General features: G+C 33.0%; 2 protein-coding genes across 2 annotated transcripts in view; both read left to right on the forward strand.

Annotated features, from left to right (window-relative positions):
- LOC140047652 (uncharacterized) overlaps positions 1–15,004 on the forward strand; it is a 64,611-nt gene extending 49,607 nt beyond the window's left edge. The window contains exons 3-13 of the mRNA XM_072092689.1: positions 2,712–2,780; positions 4,153–4,676; positions 5,149–5,283; positions 5,847–5,988; positions 6,433–6,462; positions 7,002–7,073; positions 7,425–7,940; positions 8,950–8,994; positions 9,826–9,850; positions 11,025–11,056; positions 14,946–15,004. Of these exons, the coding sequence (XP_071948790.1) occupies positions 2,712–2,780; positions 4,153–4,676; positions 5,149–5,283; positions 5,847–5,988; positions 6,433–6,462; positions 7,002–7,073; positions 7,425–7,940; positions 8,950–8,994; positions 9,826–9,850; positions 11,025–11,056; positions 14,946–15,004 (1,649 nt within the window). The remainder of the gene's footprint in view (positions 1–2,711; positions 2,781–4,152; positions 4,677–5,148; positions 5,284–5,846; positions 5,989–6,432; positions 6,463–7,001; positions 7,074–7,424; positions 7,941–8,949; positions 8,995–9,825; positions 9,851–11,024; positions 11,057–14,945) is intronic.
- Positions 9,203–22,311, forward strand: LOC140048061 (uncharacterized). The gene is made up of 7 exons (XM_072093066.1): positions 9,203–9,850; positions 11,025–11,056; positions 14,946–14,990; positions 17,806–18,510; positions 21,173–21,235; positions 21,841–21,957; positions 22,144–22,311. The coding sequence occupies exons 4-7, from the start codon at positions 17,907–17,909 to the stop codon at positions 22,275–22,277; spliced, it is 918 nt and encodes a 305-aa protein (XP_071949167.1). The 5' UTR covers positions 9,203–9,850; positions 11,025–11,056; positions 14,946–14,990; positions 17,806–17,906; the 3' UTR covers positions 22,278–22,311.
- The last annotated feature ends 420 nt before the right edge of the window (positions 22,312–22,731 follow it).

Consider the following 22,731-nt stretch of genomic DNA (forward strand, 5'->3'; position numbering starts at 1 on the left):
TCAAAGCAGCCAGTCAGTGGACCTTCAATTATCCATAGACTCGGAAGAAATTCCAGACATCACATATTGGGAGGTGCAGCATGCAGTCAAAAACATGAAACGAGGGAAAGCACCAGGACCAGATAACATTTTAATTGACACAATCAAAGAGGGGGAGGACGTCATTGCTAAGAAGCTGGCGAAGCTATACACAGCTTGCTTACATCAGGGGAAAGTGCCAGAGAAGTGGAAAGAATCTAACATGATCATCCTTTTAAAGAAAGGGGACAAGAGGGATCTCAAAAACTACAGACCTATTAGTCTTCTTTCAAACATATACAAGTCAAGTTGTTTACAAGAATCCTGACAAATCGAATGGAAAATTCACTTGATAGCCACCAACCCAGAGGACAAGCAGGGTTTAGGAGTGGTTTTTCTACCATGGATCAACTGAACCAGCTCAAAGAAAAATGCCAAGAATACAACAAACCACTTTGTATGGCCTTCATAGACTATGAAAAGGCATTTGATTCAGTGGAGACACAGTCAGTTCTAAAAGCTCTGCAAGATCAGGGAATTCATTATAAGTACATTAACCTACTCAAGGACATCTACACCAACTGCACTACCACAGTTACGATTCACAAACCAAGCGAGAAAATCCACATAAAGAAGGGTGTCCGACAAGGCGATACAATTTCACAAAACCGTTTACAGCTTGTTTGGAAGGCATATTTCGCTCACTGGAATGGGAGGATAAAGGAGGGAATATCAATGGAGGAAAATTTTATCATTTGAGGTTTGCAGATGACATTGTTGTCCTGGGAGAGCAAATCAGTGAAGTGGAGGATATGCTTAAAGACCTTGCCAATGCCAGCAAATGCTGTGGATTGAAAATGAATATGAAGAAAACAAAAGTTATGGCAAATTCCATGGTACCTCATGGTTCTGTGACTGTTAATGGCAATAAAATTGATGAAGTAAATGAATATATCTATCTGGGGCAGAGATTTAGCCTGAGAGAAAAGAATCAAGAACAGGAGATAAAGAGGAGAATCAGATTGGGCTGGTGCCAATATGGTAAACTGAGCAACATCATGAGAGGGGAAATCCCGTTAAGCCTAAAAAGAAAGATCTGTAATCAATGCGTGTTACCAACCATGACATATGGAGCTGCGACCTGGGCACTGTCAAATAAAATGGAAAAGAAAATAGCAGCAGCACAGCACAACATGGAAAGAAATATGCTCGGAATCACATATAAAGACAGAAAAACAAATGAATGGGTGAGAAAACAAACACAAGTTCAAGACATGAACTATCAAATTAAGTAAGTGGAAGTGGGCTGGACATATCAGTAGGAGAAGAGACAATAGATGGCCTTCGCTAATGACATCATGGAGACCGATGGATGGGAGTAGAAATAGAGGAAGACAAAGAGTGAGATGGCAAGATGAAATAGACAAGTATTGGGGTACAGTGCAGTGGCAGGGAGCAGCTAGAGATCGTGCACTGTGGCAGAAACATGCTGAGGCTTTTGTCCAACAGTGGACTGACAACGGCTGATGATGAATAGTAATAATATTATTATCAGGTAGGCCGAATAAATAATAATTCGTCTTCTTTGGGGACAGCGCGCTGCCCGTACCAGGTTACTACCATGAGTATTGACCAATAACAAACGATCTTTCATCGTGTCTAGGGAGGGCTAATAACAAATGAGGGCGCTATATATGCATAGTTTAAATAGTTTAGTTTATTAATTTCTTCAAGCAAGTTGCGTGGCGCAACGGATGAAGCGTTGTCTTGTAATGGTGTGACTAATCTTTGCAAGTTCAAGTCTCAGTAGATGACTTTTGTTTATTTATCGCAAAATTTGAGTGTTTCCACACGAAAATTACACTATATCAATATCTTCGTATTCGAGAAATTACTGGATTTTATATGTTTAATGACAGGGACACGATAATTACGCGAAAATTACTCAGTCAATATCATCATAATCGAGTATATATACAATTTACAATCCTCGCAGTGGTAGTCATGTGATGCAGTTTCAACCAATCACGTTCACGTATTTACATAGGCTGTAATATAAATAAATATTTGGCCTTGGTTTGGTGGTACTGTTAGTAGGACTAACTAAAAAGAAAACCAAAACTGAATTTGAAACTTAAAGTTTCAAACTTTTATAGGCTAAGACCAATCATATAAACTTAAGTCCCATTATGGGCAATTGCAGTTGAGTTTTACAAACAGTGTTAAAGGCAATTCAACTTCAGTGGAAATAAAATGTACTTAAGTCAAATGTTTTGTACTTAAGTTGAATACAATTGTACTTCAGTGCAATGTATTTGGCTTAAGTTTAACTTGGAGGTAACTGATAAAATTGCTTGCCATATAGCAGTGATGCCTTATCTTTGGTTCGCAGCGTGTGATTGTTATACTGAATTCTGTGTGTATAATGTTAATAAATGTTTTGAATTTTCAATTATGTATACTGTTCAAATATGAGTGAGATATTCTTGTTTTTGTGTACTAGTCCCCCTCCCACAATACTTGACCCCTCTCAAATTTAGCGCTTGATGCGCCCCTGCTTCAATAGGATCAAATCCCCCTTGTCGTCCCCCTCCCCAATGATCTGTGTCATGAATATATAAAAGTGTTGCCGAGTTGACGTGACTTTTTATATAAAATTATATGTAATTGTTTTGTTTTTGGTAATGTTTCAGATTTACCAAGTCCTGTTAGTGATCAATTTCAAACACAATTTGAGAAACTAAAGGTTCAAAAACAGAATGGTGAGTTACAGTGTGTTATATGCATACATATGATTGCAGATTTAGAAAATGCAATGAAATAATAGGAATAAAGATTATTTCAATTTATTTCCAAAATATTATAACATAAAACTAATTTGTTAATAAATATAATTGCATATGTAAATACATTGTAAAGTAGTTCAGTCATGTGGAGTCGAGTCATACGTTCTATTTAATCAATTTATCAATCTTATGAAATTAATTTACGTTCATCATATCTAGAAAGTAAAAAGTCTAAACATAATTTAAAAACACAGTGTAAATATCTACAATAGAATGAGTATTGTATATACTGTTCATATAATTATGAATAAGCTGGTGTGGTGTTGATACACAACAGAAACTGGCCATGAAAAGCTTTTTTGTTATGTAACTTTGCTATAACTATAATATATAAATCATTTCTGCATGGTATAAATAAACACATGTGTATTGTGGTAGGAGACTGCATACAAATGAAATCACAGACAGGTTCTTTACTTCATTCGATATATATAATTTATTATCTGGAACATCAAGTCACATTCATACATACAGATGTTCAATATAGTTACGACAGTATCTGGATCATTTCACATTCATATATACAGAGATGTTCAATATAGTTATAACAGTATCTGAATCGTTTCACATTCATATATACAGATGTTCACTAATCAGCGTATACGAAGATTTAAGCACAAAACAACAATGTACAGGATTACAAATTCAGTCAAACCCAAACCAAAAACCCCTTGAGTCATCTGTCAAATAAATGGAAGTTCACCGGCTCCGAGCAAACCAATCTTCTCCGAGCAAACCAATCTTCATATCATATCTATCCATAAACCTATTACAATATCATAAAAGAATTCATCATTATTTACCTTATACAGTAGTAAAATAACACTATCAATTACAAGAACGGGAACGTCCCATTCCGCCGCCATGTTCTGTAACTAGCATACCTACAGTATGCACACACGTGTGAATGACCATACATCATAATAACCATAATAAACCACATATAATATCACTTTCCTAGTTAATTAACATGGCAAATATAAGTATAGCAAGATTATCAATCAATCACAGTATCTTAGGGTATTCTACTATGATTTCAATGCAGGTTATCTACAATATATTTCAACGTACGAAAACTACGCAGAAACCTTGTACATGTACCCTTATATAGTACAGTACCAAAAATACATCCGCGGCATAATATAGTTCAGTAAATACCGCCCTCCCACAGTATGATACATCAGGTTGAAATAAAAGAATTTGCATTGTGTAATGAAGACAATTGTGACAATGGCTATTTATCAAATACCATTAAAGTAATATCTTACAGTAGATTTCTATTCTGCAGATCAAATTAAGGAAGTGTTTGTGGGATCTGCTGGTGATGTGCTTCATCTTGAGGAGGCAGACATCAAGTTGGAGATACATTCTGAAGCAATTAAAGTGGAGAAAGTTAAAGTATCACTAGAAAATTGTTTTGAGGAAACAGACATGCCTGTACTTCATCCTCATGAAACCATTATATCACCTATTGTTAAATGTGGACCAGAAGGCACCAGCTTCAACAAGCCCATTTCATTGTCATTTCCACACGATGCTGTAAATGAAGAGAATTGGGAATTTAGTCTACTTGTTAAAGATCGCATTGAAGATGAATGGAAACAAATTGAAAAGGATAAAAAGGACATACAGTTTACTTTTAAAAACGGTCGATGTTGTATAACATTAAATCATTTCAGTTTTTATGCACTAAAGGGTCATGTAAGAAATTTCTTTGGTAAGAAAAGAATGTTGTTAGGAGTTTTTGGAAAGATGCTTGCAAATGATGAATATCAACTTCAAACAAGACTTTTTAAGCCGTCAGATAAACAGGTAATTACTATTTGTTGTTAAACTGTGTTTAAATAAAGTAGTTCTTAATTTACTTACATTAACAAAATATTGTCAAAATATAGATATAATAAATAGTTGCTTTGTCATCTTATATTTGGTCAATAACATTAACCTAGAGTAGTTAATTTGGCATAATATTTATTCTCTTATTTTTATATGCCTTAAAATTATACAGTGTGAACAAATGCATTTTCTTGACACCTACCTTCAGACCTGGGGATTCACAGGCACTAAATTTGAGCTAACTTATGACATATTTACGGCAGAAAATTCAAAATTATTTAAAAAATGATATTAATAAATCGTGTATTGAATTGATTCCTGATCATTATAAAATATGCTGTAAAGAAGTAAACATGATGATTGCATTGTACACTTCCCTCATATAATTAATAAACTAATATACACAGTCACAAATAACATTAAGTATATGTATATATATATATTTCAGAGGATAATAGAAGAGCACAAAGAAATCAGTGAGAAGCCTTTAATAACACCAGTAGATATACTATCTATGTATAAGGACATGAACATTACTGTAGCAGTATCAGAACAGGAATGGAAAGTTCATGAGAAAAAAAAAGTAGGAATATCAATATTTTTAGTAGATTGGCATGGTAAAGAATTATGCATTAAACATGTTTTTGCAGGGATACCACATAACTTGAGAATTCATAATGATAATTGATCAATAAATAAAATCTCTATTGCTATCCATATATTTAGCATACTGGATCACGATACTGAGTTAAGATCTTTAACTCTGTCTACACTGTCAAACTAGTTTGACAAAAAAAGTGTGATATATACAAATATGGTAGTGATATGCCCAAAAATGGTAGTGATATGACATCATCTTGTCCATATATAGGCACATTTTGTTTGATAGTGTAGACAGAGCTTTAGAATAAAAATGCTGTCTTTTGATTAGTCTCGTTGGAGGATGCACACTTTTAATTGCAGTTAGCCATTTTTGTATTTCTCATTGAGAGAAAAACTCTTTGAATGAAAGCATTATCATAACATATAACACATAACATTATAAACAAAATTATTTTAAAAAAAATGTATTCACCAAAGCAATCAATTTAACTACAGTGCCTTTGAGCTGTAACTTTTTATCTCCTGGCTCCTTTTTTCCCTTAGACTGTCACTGCTGAATACCTATGGCGTGGAACACCATTGAAGAATTTTCTTTTAAAAAGAGGTAATTCATCAGCAAAAGTCCTAAAGGCAACAGTATCACTGTCACAAGAGTCAAATGATATTGATCCAGTGGAAGTGAATTGTAAGTATTTAAAATGCAACAACAATTAAAGTCTAAATTTAGAATGATTGTAATAAATAAAATGTACTATTCAAATACGGTAATCAGACATTACCATCCATGACAATAACCACCCATTATTAACTGTACCATTGTTAGAATATGGGGTGGAATCAATATAGGTGTTGGCTTGTTTTTTATCTAGCACTACAATACACTTTGGTTACATTGCTAGTTCCTAAAACACCTTAATTCTTCCGCATATCAAGCAGAGGATTTTTATTTCGAATATCGGTTGGGTGTTTTTTTTTCTAATTCTTACAGATTTTCTCATCTTAATTTTTTTATATTATTTAATTTCCAGTATAATATTACTAGTCAAGTTTTTCTATATATATATACACTATATATAAATCTGGTTTCTTTTTTTATTGAAAAAATGATTAAATATTTTATTTGTTATAGGTAATGTTGAGACATCAGGACCAAATCCAGGTATGTTATATTAATTGTGGTAATGATTAAGTCTGTTTTCACCTTGACCAGAGAAAAGGCATAAGCCAATACGTCTGAGGCAGATACTAGATGCAAGGGCTGCCAGCAGTTCTGATTTTAAATGCTTGATGGGATCTCAACTCCCAGACGGTCTCCCATCCAAGCTCCAACCGGGTCCAACGTTGCTCAACTTTGGTGATCAGACAAGAAAACCAGTGTTTCAACATGATAAGGCCGTATCATATCATGTAGTGCATGAACAAACAAAAAAACAGACTACAATTTGTAGAATTTAATTCACCACCATTTCTATGGAAAATTATACAATAAAGAGTGCCCTTAAGCACCATTTTGTCTGGCACTATTAGCCAGATTTTATCAACTTTACAGGTTATATTCCAACCAATGTGAATAGTTTTATGGTAAGCGCCGGCAGGCATCTATGCCGCATGCCTATGAACATTTTTAGACCATGATACATTATAACAAATATATTTACTGTAATTTTTAGCTAATTTGTTCATCCCATGCTGGTACAGGTGTTCCTCCCAGTACAGGTGTGTCTTCTGGTACAGGTGTGTCTTCAGGTACAGGTGTTCCTTCCAGTACAGGTGTGTATTCTGGTGCAGGTGTGTCTTCTTGTACAGATAAACAAAATTTTCAAAACTTTCTTTTATTTAAAAGTCGAAGATAGCCAGGTCTCGGGTCCATTCTGTTGTCGTCACAGATTGATATCTTCATCAGTACTTCTATGAATGGATGATTAGGTGGGAACACGAACGCTAGTTGATCATACCCAGTACCGTTTTGATCGTACGATTAATCGGGAAACCTCCTCACGATATATATAATATATTCTATATAATAACATTAAAATGTTTACTTTTCTTGTCACAGTTACATAGTAATATTTTTAGTTAATGGTTATAGTTACTCAATAATAGTATAATTGTTTGTTGCAGAAACAAGAAATCCATTGGAAGACAAGTTCAACAAGTTAAATTATGATCTCAGTGAAGTATTTATGAAGTATCAGAAAAGATATTATTTTTTGAGATGTTGTCTCTCTGAGCACATTGCATTACAGGTCCTTGGCAATAGAGATTGCATAGCAAATGATTATTTCAATGAACTCTCTGAGAAAGGATATATCAAACCAACTGATGTTGATCTTTTGCTAAATATTGCAGAATTATCAGAAATTCAGGAAGCTAGAAATGTTGTAGCACAGTATATGAGAGACAACAATGTTAAAAATACTGATAGACATAAGTTGTCCCCATATAGGAAAAGATTGTGCAAGGCATTGAGAGAGTTTAACCCAAATGAAATCAATAAGATTAATGCTTTTTATCAATTGGAATTATCAACCATTTGGGATGTCGCATTTGAGTTAGAGAGGAAAAACAAATTAGTGAATAAATCACAGAGAAAAGCGTTTGCTAACATTCTTGGACCAACTCCTAAGAAGATACTTGGTATGTACAATATTTTTTGTATTAAAAAATTGTCTCTAGAGTAGGTGTTGTTAATAAAAATATTAGTTTTTATGAAAAGATTTTGCTGGTGGCCTTTATTTTACACTGACAATCTGTATTGATAAGAAAATACTAAAAGTACAGTACATTTTCTCACATCAGATCAGACCATATGTTTTAGTATGTGGCTGCCTTGAATGAAAACTTCAAAACTATTGCAGAGAAATTCATTTTTAATGCTAATTTATTTAAAAAAAATAAACAACAGACAAAATAGCTAATAGTATTGTTAAAGACACCTTCCCTACAATTTGTGACGTTTTGTAAAAATAATACATACATATTACTTTAAAAACATTAAACCAGGTCATTCCTTGTCGTAAATGTACGTTTTATGGTAAATTATGATAAAAAGTGAGAAACAATGCACTACTTAAGTAGCTCGCGGCGAGTGACCTCTCGTAGTCGGTCTTTAGGCCTAGCCTAGCTAGGCTTAGTTTTGTAGGCCTAGCTGGTAAACATCGGTAACGTACGAACATCGTACGCTACCTATATACCTAGCCTGACGTCGTATAGTTGCTGCATTAATTGTCTTTCTATTTTTGCCAGACTCCATTGATACAAATTGAGGAAAACCCGGTATTTTCGCTGAAAAGTTAGGAGTCTTCCATTTGTTTTGGCCTCACGATCGATCGAAAAGTGGGTGAATTACATACGAAAAAAAAAAAAAATATCAATCCGCGCGCAATGCATTTTGCGATTTATAGCGGGCCGCTATAATTATTAGAATCGGCTTATTTTTCACATTTTTAATCATTTAAAGACAAAAATTAGGACGCAATAGGACCATATAGTATTAATATTAAATATAGTTTGAGATCTTAAATTAGATCTAAAAAATGTAGGGAAGGTGTCTTTAATGTCACCAAGTTAATTTAATGATAGATGATACCACACATACCGACATGAAATTATTAAAATATTTAAAAAAAATCGTATCTCTTCACAGATGAGCAAGACGATACAGCGACTACTACACAAGCCAGTGAACAAGGTATGATCCATTGATGATACAGTCAAGTGTATAAATACTAATTTACATTTTGTCAAATCAAAATTGAACTGTTCACCGCTGTTAAAAAACCAAGCATTATTATTATTAAACTATCTGTTTTTTTTTTTTAACTCTTTCACTGCGTATACATCCCTGTATTATCAACAAACTTAAAAATAAGAGATAGTTCTCTATCCAATGTAAATAGAACAGTTTATATTTCATCAAAGAACATATTGTTATTGTTAATCTTATTTTGATATGCTTGCTCTATAAATTCAACAACAGATTAATTATGATTGGTCAAAGCTCTCTGTGAAGCTGTCAACATCTTTGAAAATAGGCTTCTGGGCTCAACTTACTAAGTATTTGCTGCCCCATATATCTGGGAAAATTGGCCGTTGGTAGAGACAAAATTTGAAATTTACTTTGTTATTTATAAAGTCGCAAATTAGCATGCAACATACAAATACATTGCAAAATAATAACAAATTGATATTAATTAATAATCAAATTAGGGTGTGTTACATTGTATAGGTCTATGGTACAGGGCTCAGGTGGCAGGCCTTTACTTTACTTGCCAACTAATGTTTATTTTTTTCTTATATAAATTTTCTGGTTTTTTATTGTAATAACCTAATGCTATTTTTTGTAATATATTAATAAACCATAAATCAATTAAAAAAAATGAGGTTCTGCACAGTAAATGAAGATGATAATGGATGAAAATGTATTAGAAATTTATGTTATTGTGGTTGATTGTGTTGAGTAATGAATAATCAAATGCTGTTGCTTGTGATATTTAATTCTTAATACTAATACTCATTTCAGATCTGCAGTCGCCAGAAAATGACAGGTAAGTAGTACTGTATAATGAGTGTATCACAGTATCTATACTGTTTATTTATACTCTCCAATACCATAGAGATAGACCAACACCCTGCTAGTTAATTGTTTGCCCTGAGATGATAGTCTGGAAGGGATACATATTATTACTATCACTTGTGTGTCTATCAGTTCAGTTGTATACTAATAACATAACCTGTTAATACAACCATAAAGTTCAACCATAGAAATAGTGTTGAAACAATTATACACAAAATCAAGAATAACAAACATCAAAAGAACTTTTAAACCCAACAACCAAGTTATAATAGTAATGAAACAATCCTGGTTTTATATAGAATTACATTCTGCATAAGCTTAACGGAGGATGACGGACCTTTTGTCCTACCAATATTTTTAATTTCAGTAAGATATATGCCACACTTCCGTTTTGGCCGACAGACTCCCATATTTATACTTGTCTCTTAGACTAACGTGCTCCTGGTTTTATATTCTCCCGTATTACAAAGATAACTGAACTTTGATGTATATGTGTTGCTTTCTGCAATAAAATATAAAAAAAAAAGCTAAAAAAACATACAAATTTATGGTATTTAAGTCATAATTTATTGATCACCTTATTGAAGGGGATTCTTTTCACATAGTCATTATGGTACCAATTGCTCCTTGCATTTCCTGATTTTGATAATAATACTGTAAAAAAGGGAGTGGGGATGGGTTGCTAGAACCATAAAACCCTCCTGCTTACGAGTCTGTTATCCTTATTATAGGGAGTGGGGAGGGGTTGCTAGACCATAAAACCCTCCTGCTTACGAGTCTGAATCCGTATTATAGGGAGTGGGGAGGGTTTGCTAGACCATAAAACCCTCCTTCTTACGAGTATGTTATACTTATTATAGGGAGTGGGGAGGGTTTGCTAGACCATAAAACCCTCCTTCTTACGAGTCTGTTATCCTTATTATAGGGAGTGGGGAGGGGTTGCTAGAACCATACTTACTTACGAGTCTGTTATCCTTATTATAGGGAGTGGGGAGGGTTTGCTAGAACCATACTTACTTACGAGTCTGTTATCCTTATTATAGGGAGTGGGGAGGGTTTGCTAAAACTATAAAACCCTCCTGCTTACGAGTCTGTTATCTTTATTATAGTTTTACTAATGTGTACATATACATTTTTATTTTTAGCCTGAAAGAAAGCATACAGACATTTGTCAAAGGTAATTTCCTTAATCATTATTGATAATCTATACATTGTTACAACATGCTGCTATTAACTGTGATATCTTCATTCCTGTTACCTGTAGTAGTACTCTCAGAATCATTATTGATAATCTATACATTGTTACAACATGCTGCTATTAGCTGTGAAATCTTCATTCCTCTTACCAGTAGTAGTACTATCAGAATCATTATTGAGAATCTATACATTGTTACAACATGCTGCTATTAGCTGTGATATCTTCATTCCTCTTACTAGTAGTAGTACTATCAGAATCATTATTGATAATCTATACATTGTTACAACATGCTGTTATTAGCTGTGATATCTTCATTCCTCTTACCAGTATCATTATTGATAATCTATACATTGTTACAACATGCTGCTATTAGCTGTGATATCTTCATTCCTCTTATCAGTAGTAGTACTATCAGAATCATTATTGATAATCTATACATTATTACAACATGCTGCTATTAGCTGTGATATCTTCATTCCTCTTACCAGTAGTAGTACTAGTAGAATCATTATTGATAATCTATACATTGTTACAACATGCTGCTATTAGCTGTGATATCTTTATTTTATGTCTGATGTTTGTCCTGACAACGTCTCATGTCCTGACCAATTGACTGATGCTCTATTCTCAGAACGTCTATGATGATCATACATCTAACATTGATCCTGATCAGAATTTTTTTCATAGCAACATTAATCTATATATAAATTTACGTAAGGGCAAAATTCGGTAAATCGCGCCTTACTTTTAGAATTTTTACTCGATGGTATGTAAAGTTGGTTCGTACTTTCGGTACTGATTTAACCACCTGATGCAACCCTGTTTACTAATTAAATTAAGTTAGATAATTAGTTATTGACGATTAAAACGAATTTAGGTTCAACAATTTGCCCCAGATAGGGGTGTTTTCCGATCGTGGTATACACTGTCTAATGGATGTCTATCTTGAAAAATACCCGCCACAAAAATGCGAGGAGGCTTTGCATTTTCCTATCTCCTCCTACGATAATTGTTTTTAATAGCTGAAAACCGGTTGAACAGCTCGAGTACAGTATCATAATGTTGAAGACAGGCCGATTTTCTTAAAAAAATACTATTTTGATAGATTTAATATACGTTTATACAAATGTATTGATTTGCGATGAATGGAACATTCCAATCTCTGTGTCGTTCCACAAGTGTCTATTCCCTCAGGCGTCGTAAAGGAAAGTACTGTATACTCATAACAGAAATTCGATCTGTGCTGCAGAGGTTGGATATAATTTTTTTTAAACGGATAATGAGCTAGCGTTTTCAGTCGCCGTAATTTAATATTTATTACCGATTAAATCGAATTTATGATTTGCCCCGAATAGAGGTGGTTTTCACAAATTGTTTAACATTATATATAAACATACGTCGTAGTGTATCGTTACATGTACTGTACTATTTCAATCGACTACGACGGTGATAGTTTCAACAAAGTATTACATCGCAATGCTTTGTGGTATATTATTTGTAAAACATGTTAATTAATATTTCGTTACAAAATAAAGAATATATTTAAAAATTGTTCCTCTTTGCACCCATCCTCTTTCCCATCTCTCAACCATAGGCCTAATGTTACATACAAAACACAAATTAAGTTTGTTTAAATTTGACTTAAACAATTGGTCTCATTTTGTGACAACTTTCTCTTTCGGAAGTAATTCCCAGTGTGCTAATTTTAGTTGAGTACATAAATCACAGTGTCTATTTAATCGTTCCTGTAAACGACATATATTATTGTCCTGCATTATTGTACATTTGAAATCGCCAGTTTTTTAACGCTGAAATTACTGTATATTCGAGAACCATCTGTGGGCACGACCTAGATGGTACGCGAGCGAAGCGAGCGTGCCATCTAGTATATCAAATTATTATCCTAGTGATTTTACCCACAAAATTAATACGAATTCAGACAATATTTTTTCATCCATCCACTTTAATGCAAGAAGTCTATTAAAAAATATTGATCCAATCGTGAGTCTTCTCTACATTTTTCTTTCGATGTGAATGCTGTTAGTAAAACATGGTTTTTAAAATTTGATAATCCCTTGGTTAAAATCCCTGGATTTTCTTTTGTCTCGAATCACAGGTCTTTTAAAGGAGGCGACGGTGTCGCCTTGTATATTTGCGATGGCCTTCAATTTTAAATAAGAGATGATCTATTTTTTTACCCCCTAGTTTGCGAATCAATATTTGTTGAAATCATCCACCCTAATACAAAAAATATTATTAAAAGAAGTATCTATAGAGCCCCATTAAATGATCCGCTTGTGTTTATTGATCAACTTGATTCAATCTTAGCCAAATTATCCAATGAAAACAAAATAAATTATATTCTTGGTGACTTCAATATTGATATATTAAAAAATGAATCAAATAATGATGCTTGTCAATTTGTTAACTCTCTGTTTAGTAATTATTTTCTCCCCCTTATTCATAGACCATCCAGAATGACCAAGTCCTCTTTCTCACTGATTGACAATATTATAACCATGGAGGTTTTATACCTCCATGTTATACCTAATAAATTTGATTTCCCTAGTATAAGTGGACTATTATATAGTGATATTTCGAACGATCTTTTTAATCCAATTCCTAAAAAAATACTTGGTATGTATTTATGCAAACATGCTCTAAAAAAAGTGTTGAAATAATTTACTGGTACTTAGCTGTTAACACGATCACATTAAGTTGAAGACAATTTTCCCTCCCTCCCGCCCAATAACAGAGTAGGTGTTGTTAGTAATATTAGTTTTTGTGAGAATATTTTGTCTTTATTTTACGCTGACATTCTGTATTGATAAGAAAATACTGAAAGTACAGTACATTTTCTCACATCAGATCAGACCATATTTTTTAGTATGTGGCTTCCTTGAATTGAAACTTCAAAACTATTGCAGAGAAATTCATTTTTAATGCTAATTTATTTTAAACAAGGCCAACAGCCATTAAGTCGCGTGCTACAATGCATAGTGATACCGGACCGACATACAGACCGATAAACCGACAGACAGACCGACAGACAGACAGACAGACCGACCGACATAGTGAACTATACTGACCGAAATTACTGAACATGTTTAAAAATGTTGAAATGTTTAAAAACATTTATATTTTTTTAATTTACACGTGCGTAGCCTGTCACTTTCGACGTGCTCGTATAACGTAATTTCGAGTTGAAAAGTAAGTCAAGAAAACAGAAATCAAGCAAAAAGAGTGCGTAATAACATTTAACACGCAGTGCGCGCGCAAAAATATGCGCACTCATGGCAATTTTGTAAACGCTTAAAATTGCCTGAAATGTACTCTTATTTCATCGAAAATAAATTTTGAAAATTTTAAGCGCGCGTACGCATGCGTTACATGCGCTACGCACGTAATTGTATTGCCATATGATGATTTATGCCCTGAAATTTATGAGTACCAAATTTTATTTAATTGTGATTCATGGTTGTGAAGATATGATTACAAACGTGATTTCGTTAAATCGTGCGTAGACCGCGTAATTTTTTATTGCGCACCGTGAAAACATAACCACATTGATTCCTGGCCATAAGGAATATACTGTGAAAAATTGACCTAGCTAGATTAAACTGATATCAAGATAAGGTCAGAAAGGGATAAAACGCATAGTGATACCGGACCGACAGACAGACAGACCGACAGACAGACCGACCGACCGACATAGTGAACTATAGAGTCGCTTCCACGCGACTAAAAACAGACAAAATAGCTTCTTGTATTATTAATGTCACCAAGTTGATTTAATGACAGATGATACCACACACACTGACATGAAATTATTTTACAATATTAAAAAAAAATCTTATCCTCTTCACAGATGAGCAAGTTGATACAGCGACTACTACACAAGCCAGTGAACAAGGTATGATCCATTGATGATACAGTCAAGTGTATAAAGACTAATTTTAATCTACATTTTGTTGAACCAAAATTGAACCGTTCACACCTGTTAAAAAACCAAGCATTATCTATATATTAAAGCATTATTATTGTTATTAAACTATCTGTTTTTTTTTAACTCTTTCACTGCGTATACAGTACTCGGTATTACCGGGTATGAGAAAAATTATTATTTATTTGTATTTGCCTATAATATATAACACCCTCTATTGTTTTTTGATAAACTTGAAGATATTTGCAATTCATTAAAACTAATTTTTTAGCACAACATGCGCCCTCTATAGTTGTTAATATTATCTTGAAATATCACATATTATTATTATTATAAACTTGTAATTAAAATTATTTTGACCTTGGAAAGTTATATGATTAGCTATAATGGCACAAAAATATCATCCACTTACCAATTTTACCCACCCCATAGGGCAATATCATGTTCATTCTGCAAAAAGAATTCTGAATTAGTCGTTAGTGTTTCTGTAACAGCGATTTTTTAGAAAAATTTCATTTTTCTATGATTTTGACCAAAAATGTTATGCCAAATTTTTTGTAAAACGATGAAAATAACTAGATTTGAACTTGTCACTTTGACGAGTTCGGGTTATCCGCTCAAACGTAACATGTACCACATACATTATATGAACGCCGACAATTATTATGCCATCCTATGACATGAATGAAATATGTTTGGCAAGAAAGAAAGGTCATTGCGTATCATTTTTAATATTAATTGGAAATATATGTTTCCATTTATAGCCCTAAATTCGCTGGGTTGCATATAATATTCAATGGATTGAGTCACACTAATCGACCAAGCGCCATATTGGTTGTGTACATGTGAAACTGGTATACTGTAGGTCTAATATAGATGTTTGTTACGTCCTTTATTTTGGTGAAATAAGACCAACAAGGGAAAATAAGTGAGAAGGATCAGGGATGGCCTACTAAAATTGCTCTTTGTCCGGATACGGAATTTCAGCTTCTTTGATGTAAAAACGATAAACTAAACAGCATTGATGCACGTAGATTTAAAATTTAAAAAGAAAAGATTAGAATGTTAGGTACGGTCATTTTATATTGACTATTAATGGCAAATATAATATTTTCAGCGTTAATAATGATTACTTTTCATATACCTAAGCACCACCTCGGTTAGGGTTAGATTTGTTGTTATTTCTCATTCAGACAGAGAACACATTATTCTGTTCATCATGGCCTGAAGCATGATGATCTTAATTGATTATACTGTATATTGATGGTCCATGGTATATCTGATCCACTGAATCCAATTGAATAAATAGAGGCCCTATATGGTTATTGGCTCAACACTACAGATAAGTTTAGCTTCTAATAAAATAAGTTTTGTCCAAATTTTAAATTGATGTGCTTAGTAATCGTATTTTAAATAATGTTTTAAGATTATGAATTGTGATTTTGACATGTAAGTTAAATTTTATTATCATTATTTTTTTTTGTCGCGTTAAACTAATAATGGGTTGTTCAGGAAGTTACTTTTATAATTTACCTCCGCCAAGGAGGTATATGTAATCGGTAGCGTGTGTTTGTTTTTTTGTTAGCAGGATTACTCAAAAAGTAATTACAAAATCTTTACCAAAATCGATATACAGATAGATATGTGGTCAAGGACCATTCCATTAAATGTTGGGACCATTTGTGACCATGGTCCCAATTCTGGACCACTTTTTAGTATACTTTTTTAGACCTGTTAGTGTTAAAGATAGGACAGAATTTTTCAAAAGCCGGCGACCAGTCTTAAAGTAACAAGTAAACTGAAATTGCATTTTCTCAAGAACTACTTGTCCAAAAAACTTTATTTTTGTATAAAAGGCAAGAGTTATATTTTGTGATTTGTAATTTTAAAACATAATTTGATTTAATGTGCACGTTTTTTGTTGCGAGTAGTTTAAAAAACCTATTTCTTTTCAAATTCACTCGTTTGATTTTCGCGTTGCTGTTCTATTGTTAGTCAACTGAAGCTATTGTTAATTGAAAGGCTTGTTACATAACCATTACACCAAACTTGCATACACATGCTTGTAGTGCAATTAGCCTAAATCACAAACAGCATTAAGACACACACAAATATATAAATATTATTTTTTTTGCTGGAGAAATCTTATGTATGAGAATTTTACAGTAGGCGGAGGTATGCACTCTCGGAGTGGCTTTCTAGTTTTCATTGTATTAAACATTTATATTGATATGTTCTGTGTTTAAAACACTATTGTTTGTTAGGCAGGATAGTCAGATGCTCACATCACTATGACACTTGTGAATAGATAGCTAGCTTGTCTTGACAAGTTAGTGAAACAGTGTGCCGTGGTGATGTGAGATTCCGTTTTTGGTCTTTTTTCTGTTGTCTTGGTCAATTTATTCGGTTTTCTTAGGCTATTTCGTGGTTTATTTTACATCAACATTTTTATTTTCAGACTTGTGCTAAACAGCGCATAGAGACTATTTGTATTTTGCGCTATATAAATTTAAAACCATTAAAAGTAAATAATTGTTCAAAAACATTTGTCATTTTTAATTGTAATGTATTTCTATATTATTACAATATGCATGTAATTGGAATTAGCCATTGGTTCATTATACAAGAGAGACATAAATTCAATGGACCAAATAAAAAGGTTCAGACTACTGTAGACTGGAAATAGAATGTTGGTGATCATTAATTATCCCAAATTACTCCACTAATAATACTTTAGCTAATGCAAATGATTATCAACAGCCATCTCGTCATTTATCGTTTACAGATTCCTTATTGTGCTCCATACGTGCTCAAACGGTTTATGATGAGGAAAACATCAATTATTTCCGAATTTGTTGTTTGCTTTTTGAGGAAGGTACAAAGGCAATGAGATGGTTTTTCCTCACCCATGCATCTGATGGTGGCCTACAACCGGAACAAGTACATGAATTTTTAAAGAAAAAAAAACCTGAACTGAAAAAGCTAAACAAAACACAAAAGAATTTGTTATTCCCATCAGAAGGAAAAGCTGATATAGAGGATTTTGATATGACTTTATTAAACATTTTGATATGTAATCTTTGCGTATGTAATGATGATGAATCAAAAACTGTTAATGACCTCAGAATCTTCAGAAATGATCAGGCCCACAAGAAAGACTATCGCATTTATAGTCAGCATGATTTTGACCGTGAATGGAGTCGTTTATCAGGTATCCTGGACAAATTTGGAGTCAAGCAAAATGTAATTGATAGGTATGCTATTGCTACCGATAGTGACATACTGCAGTTTCTGGAAGATCGAAAAGATCTTAAAGAGCTGAAAGAAAGTTTTAAAGACATGGAAAAGAAACTGGACCAGCACTGTGAAAGTACTTCATTTGATTTGAAAGAACTACTACAGAAACAAGAAGAAACAAGCCAGAAACTAACTGATTTAAACCTAGTGATGATGGGAAAGGAAGAAAGGAAGGAACATACACTTCCCAGTGGTTAGTATTATTCTGTCGTAGTTGGGCGTAATATTGTGGAAATTCAATTATTTTAAATATTTATTGAATAATTATGTTTAATAATCATAATTATTTCTATTTAAATCATGGATTTACAGTGTGTAAATTTAAGGCATTTTATGAACAAATTAGTTGATCCGCAGTTTTATAAGTACAAATCTAAAAGGTATGGAGGGCTCATTTGAGAAAACAAATTTGAAAATCCGTCAACATGGTCCTTGCGGCTTTAAAATTACCACCTGAACCGTACCCTTCCAATCCTCCCCCTCTTTAATTGTGTCAATTAAAATGTTTCTGGTCCTGGTGCTTTCCTTCGTTTCATGTTTTTGACTGCATGCTGCACCTCCCAATATGTGATGTATGCAGTTTCTTCTGAGTCTATGGATAATTGAAGGTCTACTGACGGCTGCTTTGATAGAGTTCTTCATAAAATTCTTCAATCCTCCTCAAAATTATATCTTGATCTGTGATTTCTGTCTATTTTTTTTTTATCAAGTAATGATGTTATTTTCTGCTTTCCACTTGCAAGTTTCTGCTTTGTTTTCTTTAAACTTCTATTGTTTGTTATTGTTTTTTTAATTTTAAGAGTGTTGTATTTTCTTATGTCTTGTCGGAGTTTCTTTCGTATTGTCTTGCATGTTTCTGTATATTCAACATTTTGGAATCCAATTCCATCTCTCTTCATATTCCTCCTTTTCTCCATTAGCCACCTGGTGCTATCTGAGAGTTTGGACTCTTGCATTTTCTTTTCTTTCCCTGCTGTTTTTGTAAAGCTCTCATGTACTATGTCGATGATTTTGTCATTGCATTCGTCAAGGTCGGAGACATCTTCTACTTCCAGTCTTTGAAAGTGGTTTTGTAGTTAGTTGAAATTCATGCTTTCTGGCTTCCAAATTGATCATTCCGGGCTTTCTGTATTTTGCTATTTTCATTCTTTCTAGTCTTGTATCTACCTTCACTTTGCACCTAAGCATACGGTGGTCACTGCCAGTGTTTAATTTGTTGAATATGGTAACATCTTGAATTATCTTTGGCTTATTAGTCAAGATAAGGTCAATTTCATTTTTGGTGTTACCGTCTGGGCTTCTCCAAGTCCATCTTCTGGATATTTTCTTCTTGAAGAAGGTGTTCATAATTTTTAGTTTGTTTCTGGAAGCCAAATCGATAAGCATTTCTCCTCTGTCATTTCTGTGACCTGATCCAAAGTTTCCAATCACCTCTTCCTCCCCATCTTGCTTGATTCCTACTTTAGCATTGAAATCCCCTATTACTGGGTTAAAGACAAGATTATTCCCTATTACTAGGTTAAAGACATGATACAGACAAGCATATAAATACTAATTTACATTTTGTTGAACCAAAATTGAACCGTTCACCCCTGTTAAAGAACCAAGCATTATTATTGTTATTAAACTATCTGTTTTTTTTTAACTCTTTCACTGCGTATACAGTACTCGGTATTACCGGGTATGAGAAAAATTATTATTTATTTGTATTTGCCTATAATATATAGCACCCTCTATAAACTTGAAGATATTTGCAATTCATTAAAACTAATTTTTTAGCACAACATGCGCTCTCTATTTCATTTTTCTACGATTTTGACCAAAAATGTTATGCCTAATTTTTTATAAAACGATAAAAATAATTCTAATTTGTTTGATATTTTTATTCGTTACACATATCTTCATCAATATCCAGTGGGAAAACCATATTCTATAAAAATTATAGAAAAAATAGTTTTTATCATGAATTGATAAAAAAACAGGAAATCCAAAATATATGTAATGATGTCATTAACATGCAAATTAGCTTCTTTTTTTTTTACTTCCAACCATAGACCAACCTTTTAAAATAATTACAAAATTATGTCATTTAGTATTTTTTTGCAAATTTCTTAAAACAATTTCAATGAAATAAATGTTTGTGTATTTTAAAGGACAGGTACGGGCACAACATTTCTATTGATCATACATTCCAATAATCATCTATCTATAGTTTCCCCTATGTTTCATAATTTTTGGATTTTATTTGTGTTACACGAGCTTGTTGAAAATAAGCACTTTCTTATCAGTGGGGGGGGGGATAGTTCAAATTACACAGTAAAATCTGTATTCTTTTGTACACAAATTGTGTAAATAGAGAGGCATTTTAAAAAGCTATGAAAACTAAACGGTGTGGTAAAAAATGTTATCAGATGACTAAATATAGGTAATATAACTTGAATTTTAGATTTCTGGTATTTTTATTCAACTTCAGATTTTTGTTTTCATGCTATAGCAAAAATTATCCACCGTATATCCACCATCTTTTTTCACCTTCTAGGGAGTCACCAGACATGTTATTGCATTAGGTTAAACTACTGAAAAAAAATTCTTCCTGGTTTTTATGGCAGAATATTGCCAAATTTTGTATTTGACCATATAAAGGAAAATTCATGTTTTTTCGTCTTGATTCTTGTTACAAATATTTGATTTATGTACAATTAACCATCTGCCACAATTTAAATTCCCATCTTATTAAAATAATACTAATGACAATGGCAGTAAAATAAGAAATAATATTGATTATACATACTTGGATAAAATCATGCATAATTGTATTATTTCACAAGATTCCAAAAAAAACTACTTTTTCACAGATGTGCAAGATGGTTCAGTGACCTCTGCATTACCACAGTCTGACATCCAAGGCAGTCAACAAGGTAGGATCCACTGGTTAATTCCAGAGGTTAATCATCTAAGTGGTTACATTTTAAAATAAAACTTAATAGACATATTATAATAATAACTGTAGCACATTTTGAGTTATTCAAACTGTATACATTTTAGCTGAAAATGTATAGTTATGTTACTCTCTGCCACCATGTAACGGTGTCGTGTCGAGGGCCAAGACAATAACGATGGCACAAAATTATTCAATGTACAAAATACACTATTTATTCAATCAAAAGTAAGATATATATAAAACAATGTGACAATGTAGTGATTCTGACTGATGTTATAGTCTCAAGAATCAATACCCAAACTAACTAACTTAACTACAAAACATATATTTATATTAAGGGGACAAAAGTATGACTAATTAAATGGTACCACATCCTGATTGACTTTCCTTGGAATACCCTCCTCAGGAATGTAGTGTTCCAAGTTAAGTAGGCATCGGGGAGAGTAAGGGGTGAATAGCCTGTGTGACTAATAGGGTTTGGTCCCACCATGTTACAATGTATAACTCATAAAAAATCAACAGCTTTGTCATTTAAATGTGTAATGTATAAATAACTGTCTTTTCTGTATTTTTTTTAAACAGAATTAGTAACAAAACAATTAGATTCAGATTCACCAGCTACTGTTAATGAGGAATTTCAAACCCAAAAAAAGAAATTGATGATTGAGGAACAGGAAAGAAAACTTGAAGCAGAGAGTGGTGAGTTAAGGATCATAAATGAATTTACTTTTTATTTTATTTCATCACCACACAAGTCAAGTCAGTTACAAAGTTGAACAATAGAAAATGATGAATAGACATTTATTTAAACATATAAAACTCATTCAAAATATCCTATGTCTTAAGCTGGCCTTTAATATACTGTACTGTTCATACACATTATAGTTGTCGTTATAACAGAAGTGACGAAGGAATATCCATCAGATTCACCAGGTACTGTTAATGAGGAATCTCATACACAATTGGAACAGGAAATTAAACCTAAACCAGAAACTGGTGAGTTAAGTCTCATAGAATAATTTGTATATTATTATATGGTTAATTTGGCCAGTTGTTGTTGCACGCCCTTGTACACTCACTCCCGTATTCTTAAAGCAAACTTTGGTCGTAGTTCGAAGTTCGACTTGAAAAATTCCTAGTTCGAGCTATTACTTCAAATTCAATTCATAAAAGAAGTAGTCAAAGTTTCGGTATTTCGGTAGAATCTTTGAATCGTTTCTAACGACCTGGATCATGGAGAATATTGTTAATGATATCGATAATAAACAGTACGGAAGTCGCAAGAACTCGTCTACCACGCATTACCTTGTTGACCTTATTAACACTATCTTATCTGACATTGATTCAGGTGGAAAGTTTGTGAATCTATGTGCCATAGATTTCACCAAGGCTTTTGATCGTGTGGATCACACGATTCTGATTAGTAAATTAATAAATATTGGGGTTCGTCCGTCTATAATTCCAGTTATTAGT

The sequence above is a fragment of the Antedon mediterranea genome, chromosome 4 (genome assembly GCF_964355755.1).
Source record: "Antedon mediterranea chromosome 4, ecAntMedi1.1, whole genome shotgun sequence".
NCBI lineage: Eukaryota > Metazoa > Echinodermata > Crinoidea > Comatulida > Antedonidae > Antedon > Antedon mediterranea.